This window comes from Boleophthalmus pectinirostris, unplaced genomic scaffold, assembly GCF_026225935.1.
Source record: "Boleophthalmus pectinirostris isolate CB_2022bp ecotype Guang Dong unplaced genomic scaffold, ASM2622593v1 HiC_scaffold_63, whole genome shotgun sequence".
Lineage (NCBI taxonomy): Eukaryota > Metazoa > Chordata > Actinopteri > Gobiiformes > Gobiidae > Boleophthalmus > Boleophthalmus pectinirostris.
In genome coordinates, this window is record NW_026571455.1 from 41,288 (window position 1) to 49,740 (window position 8,453).

The window sequence follows — 8,453 nt, forward strand, 5'->3', positions numbered from 1 at the left end:
AGCTCAGGCCACAGGAAAGGCCCCGGTGCATCCCAGAGGAGTCCACTTGTGCTCGGTTGCTGGTGATGAGTTTTGCTGATGAATAAGTCCGAGATGATTTTTTTCTTGCCTGTCCATCCAATCCGAGATCTGCAAAAAGTAAAATGAAATTAATTGTGAAATAGGGTTGAGAGGGTGAGATGGAGCATGAGAAGAGGACTTTAACATTTAACAGCACAAACATGGTCAATGGCAGTCCGTTAGGCATTCATCGTGTGAAATATTCATAAATGACATTTGAGAGATGTTGTGTGTGACATGAAGACTTCCGTGTATCGTTGGTTTGGCTGAAAATGGTACAAAATAATCAAAATAACATAGAAAATCAATTACGGCTTCAGCTGGAACATGATCAGCGTCGTGCAGTGAAAGACCCAAGCGGACTGGACCAGGACTACACCAGGTCTAGTTAGTGCCTTGCTCGTGGGCTGGAGGTATGAAAGTTTAATCTGGAGTTAAATATTGAGCAGACAGGAGCTGGATATGTCAGAACTCATCTGTTCCACCTCTGCAGTGTCTGAAGACTATCTCCAGTGTTGGGGAGTAACAGATTACATGTACTGAAGTTACGTAATCAGAGTACAAATTATGAGTAACTGTATTCAGTTACAGTTACTGTTTCAGTGAGTGGTAATTGGATTACAGTTACTTTGTTGAAATAAATGGATTACATACAGGTATTTTCCTGTTTTCACATTTTGGGCAATACCCCTTTTTTTTTTTTTGTTTGTTTTCTTCCAGTAATTCCACTCATTGCACTAAACCAGGTCTAAAACCAGATCTAAACCAGGTTCTAAACCAATTCCAAACCAGGTCTTAACCAGGTCTAAACCCAAGTCCAAATCAGTTCTAAACCTGGTCTAAACCAGGACTAAACCAGGACTAAACCAGGTCTAAATCAGGACAAAACCAAGACTGAACCAGGACTAAAACCAGGTCTAAACCAGGTCTAAACCAGGACTAAACCAGGTCTAAACCAGGTCTAAACCAGGTCTAAAATCAGGTCTAAACCAGGACTAAACCAGGTCTAAAACCAGGTCTAAACCAGGTCTAAACCAGGTCTAAACCAGGACTAAACCAGGACTAAACCAGGACTAAACCAGGACTAAAACCAGGTCTAAACTATGTCTCAAACAGGATTTAACAGCACTAAGCCATGCTGTGTGGACGTGTCTCCTCGTCTTCTATCAATAATACTTTTAATTTGGTTCAGTAAAGTCTGGGCTTTTTATTTTCTTTTATCAGACAAAACTTCTTAATGTGAATGATTTCCTCGTCTTTGCTTCTCTACAGCAAATCAAGTAATCCAAAGTATTCAGATTACATTACTCACTAAGTAATTTCATGGATTACGTTACAAACTACATTTTGGAGTATGTAATCTGTAATCTGTAGGGGAATACATTTTAAAAGTAACACTCCCAACACTAACCATAAGCATGATCTCCTCTCCACAGATCTGACCTGTAACATGGCCTGCTTGTCATGGACATAGAGAACTTTCATGCCGTCCCGTGGAACTTTCTCTTCAAAGCGATAACATCCCCATAGAGACCAGAAAAGTTACATAGTGCAGCTTTAAATCGTGGTTAAAGGTGCACTATGTAAGTTTTTGGTTGAGGGTCCGATATGTCATTGCTCTGCCTGGAATGTTCCGCAGTGTGACATTAAACACTCAACTCAAAAATACTGTATTCTGATTGTGACTGGGGTTGACTTTCCACAGATCTGACCTGTAACTTGGTCTGGTTTGGTCTCAGTGAATATAGAAAGGTTTAATACTATACTGTGAAAACATTCTAGATCAGGAGTGTCCAAACTTTTTTCATCAAGGGCCACATCTCTAAACACAGACGAAACAGAGGACTGATCGAGGGCCATAGACGGATGCTCAGCACAGTGAATAATATGTAAATAAATATGTGCATATTTAACACGTTAGAATGAGAAATCAGTCTTTATTCATGCTAAGATTCTTAAAACCACACGCATTAAATATTAAATATGAGCTTTATCAAGGTAGATTTTCCAAAAATGTGCAGTAAAAAGGTAATTTTAATTGATGCAAGGTAATTTGGGCCAATTCACCTGGAAGCCTGAGGGTCAAGAAAACTTTGTCTGAGGGCCGCATTTGGCCCACGGGCCGTAGTTTGGACATGCCTGTTCTAGACAAAGCAATAACATCTCCACAGAGAAAAGAGGATTTGACGGATCCTCCACCGGAAAAGTTACACAATGCACTTTTAAGTTCTGGCTTTACCCCCTACAAACAGTCTCCACACACACACACACACACACACACACACACACACACACACACACACAAGCATTAATTTCCGCTTGTTCCATTATCACACATGCTGTCGCTGCTCGTGTCCTCTCCTACAAACCTGTGTGGTCTTTTGTTGTAGATGTTGAAAGTGCTTTTACTGCGTCCTGTCAGGCTCGATTTTTGTCTCTCCGTTCTGTTTTTCGTCTGGGTTTTTTTGGGAAACCCGAGCAGCTTGGACCACAGCCTGAGGACACAGAGAAATAAGACAAAGCAAAATCATTATCGTAAAAGTACAATTATGAAATATTACAGAACAACACTTTAGATTGTGCTCTTGTAAGGTTTATGGCTGAGGGATGATAAACCCAGCATAAGACCAGGTCTGAGCCAGGATCTCGGACCTCATCCAGATTTACGCGAGACGAAACGAGACTTAAAACCGGGGGGACAGGGTCTTCTCTGTGGTCGGCCCTAAACTCTTGAACGCTCTGCCCCCCCTCACGTCCAAACAGCCCCCACAGTGGAGAGTTTTAAGTCTCGTCTTAAGACTCACTTTTATTCTGTGGCTTTTAACACCGCGTGAGTTGTGTGGTCCTCTGTGTCTTTTATTTATTATATTTTATCTATTTTATATTTTTAGTACTGCCTTTATTTATTGATTTTATAATTTTTGTCCACTGATTTTATTATTACTCTTTTATCTATTAGTTCCTTTTGCTTGGAACATAATTCTGCTGACTTTTTAGAGTAACATTTTTTACACTGCTATGTGAAGCACTTTGGAAACTGTCTTGTTTTAAAAAATGTGCTATACAAATAAAGTTGGATTAGATTGGAGGATCACAATCAACCAAACCTGAATAATTTTGTATTTGAAACGTAGCTAGCTTTTTGACAAATTGAGCAAATGCTAGACACTTTTTAATTTAGAATTTATTATTAACTTTTATATTATTTCCTTCTTTCTCTTTGTTATTCTAATATATTGTGATGTGTGAGCTACAGTGTCCAACTAATTTCCCTTATGGATCAATAAAGTTTGTCTTTGTATAAGTCTATGTAAAATATTGAATGTAACAATGTTGTCAAGGCAACTACTCAAGTATTTGATTATTATATGTTCATAACAGGGCAGGGACTCACTGGCTACAAATGACATACAAACTGTTAATATCAACGTTTAACAGCATGTCAAGAAACACAGAGTAATTTGATTGAGCAAAAACACAACAAGCTCAGCTGTTTATTAAATACAAGTAGTCAGTGTTTCACAAAGAGTTCACTGACAATTAAGGCGGTACATATTTTTAAATATTTAATATTTCAATATTTAAGCAGGGGTGTCAAACTCAAATTCACAGAGGGTCAAAATTAAAAACTGGGACTAAGTCGTGGGCCAAATGAAATATTTATTGAAAAATCTCAACAACATCTGCATGTTTTCACTTCTCTTGAGATATGTAAAGTCAAACCCTATAGTTTTACTTAAACATTTAATCGAGAACAAGCATAACACAAAATAACAATATTTTAAATAAATAATGTCTCTATAGCCTATCTGTAGCCAGCAGGCAGCTCTAATACATATTTGATATGATCTTGCGTGCCAAATATAATTATATCGAGGGCCAAATTTGGCCCCCGGGCCTGAGTTTGACATGTCTGATTTAAGGAGTCATTCTCCAGGACATAGGGCTGTCTATATACTCTAGTCTCTTTAATAAATGGGAAAGGACTGAACATATTACAATGTTTCTATGCATTTCAATATATTTAAATGTATTTGTGGAAGGTCTGAGTTATTTTTTTAATAACTTAATTTAAAATGTCTGTAATTCTAAACTAACGTTAGGCTAATTTTTGTAGACTCTTTTATCGTTGGGAAAAACAAAAATGCAAACTGTGGTAACTGTGGTACCTTGAAGCTCCTCTTCCTCTTCTGCACGTTCTGCTCGGGGTGGAAGAGGATGACGTAAACTTTGGGCATGTAGAGCATCCCCAGAGACACGGAGGCACTGAGGGACATGGACACGGTCAGGGTGGCAGTCTGAATGAACAGCTGAGGAGACAGGTGCAAGAACATTACTGACTGACAGCTGAATGACAGGTAACGTGAATATTACTTCTTCACAATCAGGTGGAGTAGGTACATTTTTTCTTTCAAAGCAACAACATTTCCATGGAGACAAACTGGAGGAGGTCTCTTGTTTTCATATACACAAAATACAGGATGTACTAATTTTGCAAATCATTAGAAAACTAGTCACATATTGTTTTGTAGACAATCAATCCAGCTGGATTTTGAAGGTCTATAAACACCTGGATGGCACACAGCTCTTCTGGTTCTTTGCAAGCACCATCTTTCATCTTCTGCGTATTGAATCTCAAGGATTTCATGCCACACAAAAATCAATCCATTTTAGAAAACCTGTTTGAAGGTTTACCTCTCCAGTCTCTATTTGCTATCCTGGATTTTAGCCAGACTCCTTTCAAAACTATAAATTTCATTCACTGTAGTCCAAATCCGGTGCAGGTTTTGAAGCAATGTTTTCAACATACCAAAATGAGTTTTTTTGAAGGGGAGATTATAATTATTTTGGTGTATAATCTGGTTAATCCCACAGCGCTCCACTTTGGGGGTATAATTACTGCAGTAGTGCTTTTTTGTGGCTACAGCATGCTCCATTTCATCTTCTCTTTTTAATTATGGCCCAATAAACCCGACCTGTTATCAATAACCTCAGACAGTGAATTCAGGTGAACGTTTTTAGTGATGATCTAATGATGTCATACTTACTCATTTGGGCAAACTTTTACGAACACAAAGAGGAGATGCTTGCACCACTCAAATCTGTGTATCATTCGTTCATTCATTTTTCAAAATAAAACCCAAAAATAAGAAAACGAAAAAAACTACTTCTTCTTCATCATTATTTGCCTCCAAAAACAAAATGAAAAAACGAAAAACGATTTGTTTTTTCAGTTTTAGATTTTGGGTTTAAATGAATGATGGAAAAAATGGATAACGGCCGATTCCCGTTTCAGTGACTTAAACTGAGATGCCGGAAACCAGGACTAAACCAGGACTAAAGTGGTCTCGGTCCTGGTCTCAGTCCCAGTCTCAGTCCCAGTATGATCTCAATCTGGTCCTGGTCTCAGTCCTGATCACCTGACAGTCTACGTGGGAACATCTCCAGGCCTGTTCCGATACTCCTGGTTCAGTCCCTATGCGGCTCAAAAGTCCAGCATCACAGTTTAAGTCATGAAAACGGGATCTGTTTTCATCACTTCATGACGTCATCTGTTTTTATCATTATTCATTTAAACACAAAATCAAAAACTGGAAAAACTAATCGCTTCCTGTTTTTTTTTTTTTTTTTTTCATTTTGGTTTTGGAGACAAATAATGAAGAAAATAGTTGTTTTTTCGTTTTCTTATTTTTGGTTTGGTTATGGTGGCCATACCACTTTCCCCTACATTTTGCGCGTTCACGTGTAGGAGTAGGGGTGTCCCAGTCACCGTTATGGCAGAGGGGTTTGGGAAAGTAGTAAGGCTTGACGTGTCTGCTTACGTAAAAGCTGGCGGAGAACACTGATGACGTATGTGATTGTTGAAGGGGTCTCCAAGTTCGTAGGGGTTTACTTTTAACCTCTAACAGTTCTTGCTCTGTTTCAAGGGACAATTGGTAAGGGTTAGGGGTAGAATTTAGAAATGGGATTGGCCCAAAGTCACACGCCTGCCTTCTCCTCTCACACACCCACTGCATGTCCGCTGGCACTGCCTTCAACCCTCCTCTTTTCCCTGGGCTCCCTATGTCAAACTTTTAAGACAGGTCAAGCCTTAAAAAAATCCTTGCACATATATCCACGTTACACCCACAGCAAAACCATCTCATACATTTGGACTCAGTTTCTAATCTCTTCACATCAATTGTTCCATGTTTCCTCCAACTTGACTGGGGTTTGCTTACTCTCCAAGTAACAACTCACAACATGTTTTGACCTTGAATATTCTATCAAGTCATTTCATGTTTTCATATTTTTCCCCGATGTATTTATTCTGATATTTTATACATAATAAATACATTGACAGGTGGATCGGTGCAGCGTCTGCAGTGATGCGGTCTCTGTATCGGACCGTTGTGGTGAAGAGGGAGCTGAGTCGAAAGGCGAAGCTCTCGATTTACCGGTCAGTCTACATTCCTACTCTCACCTATGGTCATGAGCTCTGGGTAGTGACCGAAAGGACGAGATCGCGGATACAAGCGCTCAAAATGAGTTTCCTCCGCAGGGTGGCTGGGCGCTCCCTTAGAGATAGGGTGAGGAGCTCAGTCAAATGGGAGGAGCTCAGAGTAGAGCCGCTGCTCCTCCATGTCAAGAGGAGCCAGTTGAGGTGGCTCGGGACACGCTGGAGGGACTATGTCTCTCGGCTGGCCTGGGAACACCTCGGGGTCCCCCCGGAGGAGCTGGAGGATGTGTCTGGGGTGAAGGAAGTCTGGGAGTCCCTGCCTAGACTGCTGCCCCCGCGACCCGGCCCCGGATAAGCGGAAGAAAATGGATGGATGGATTTTATACAAAGGTAGGAAATAAAATTAATACAAGGCAGCATACTCCATGCTCCAGTGGTGCAATCGGTCAGCGTGCGGTGCTTATAAGACAGTAGCCTGCAGAGTGATGCTGAGGTTGTGAGTTCAAGTCTCGCCTGGAGCAAATGCATAGTTAATGTTGATTTGAAGTCACCAGTTCATGCTGGTGAAGACATACAATACCTGTAAACTACACACATATTTGCCCTCTGTCATGGTTTCTAAGTCTTGTGAGTAAGATTTATCAGACATTTTTACTTCTTACCAGTATTATTATTCTACACTACTCGGTTTGAGTTCATTACCCTGTTTACTAGTCCTACAATGGTACATTCTTTGTGTTTTCATGATCAATACAGCAACAAGCTCCAGAGCATAGACTACGTATTCAAATGGCCATTGTAATCCAAATAGGAAGTGAGCATGCAAACAATCCATCGACTCTGGCTCCAGTTCACTTTAAACGGAAGAATTTTGGTTTTAAAATATTTGTATTAACCTGCTCTACATGATCCTGGTGTTTTTATTTTGTCCCTTTGTCAACAACCCAAACTTCTTTGTCAAAACCTGCTCTTGTCAGATCTCAGAAGCTAAGCCAGGTTGGGAATGGTAAGTACTTGGATGGGAGACTGCTGGGAATTTTAGTTAACACAGTGGGGCACCAGTGACAAAATTGTTATTATGTCCTTATGCAAGACACTTCGCCCACTTTACCTAGTATGAAAGCGGCGTGTGTGATTATTGGTGGTGGTCAAAGGGGCAGGTTGGCAGCCTTTTAACTGGAGATGAATGTTATGGGTGACGTCACACTCCTTTAGTCCACTTCTTTATACAGTCTATGCTCCAGAGTGATGCCGAGACAGACTCACCTTCTCTGTGGACTGAGCCGTGCCGAAGAATATTGGCACAAAGGCGAGCCACACGATGCAGGTGGTGTACATGGTGAAGCCGATGGGTTTGGCCTCATTGAAAGTCTCTGGGACCCCTCTGCTCTTCACTGCGTACACTGTGCATGTGACCTACGACGCAGGAGACAAAGTCAAACACACCAACGTCTACGAACATGTAGTGTGTGTATCTGCATTGTGTCTTTTCTGTTTGCTGTAGTGATGGGTAGTTGTAGAATAGCATTTATCAGTATTTTAACGCTGAAATAAGTAACTTTCAGTGATAGAAAGAGCTCCCTTATGAGAATATTTTGTTTGTGAACACTGAATGAGTCTGTGCTTTTCTACCAAATGAATGTGTCAAAAAATCAGATTCCTGGGAGAATTCCCTTCGGATCGTATCGGCTGTATTGCAAAGGTGCTTTTCTGCCACTTTTTTTTTTCCCCCAGGATACCCCTTATCTCAGGCAGTAGTAGGCAATTATTGTAGTAGTATATTGTCAATTTTTACTATCCATATCTATATCTATATCCAGTGTTGGGAAGGTTACTTTTAAAATGTATCCCCCTACAAATTACAGATGACATACCCCAAAATGTAGTTTGTAACGTAATCCATTAAATTACTTAAAGTGAGTAACGTAATCTGAATACTTTGGATTAGTTGATT

The 8,453-nt window shown here is 40.2% G+C and overlaps 1 protein-coding gene across 1 annotated transcript; it reads right to left on the minus strand.

Annotated features, from left to right (window-relative positions):
- On the minus strand, window positions 1-7,915 carry LOC129411975 (metabotropic glutamate receptor 8-like; the record flags this gene model as incomplete). The annotated part of the gene is made up of 4 exons (XM_055164376.1): window positions 1-129; window positions 2,430-2,555; window positions 4,230-4,370; window positions 7,766-7,915. Coding segments are annotated over 3 exons (381 nt in total), but the record flags the coding sequence as incomplete, so codon positions are not given.
- Between the last annotated feature and the right edge of the window lie 538 nt (window positions 7,916-8,453).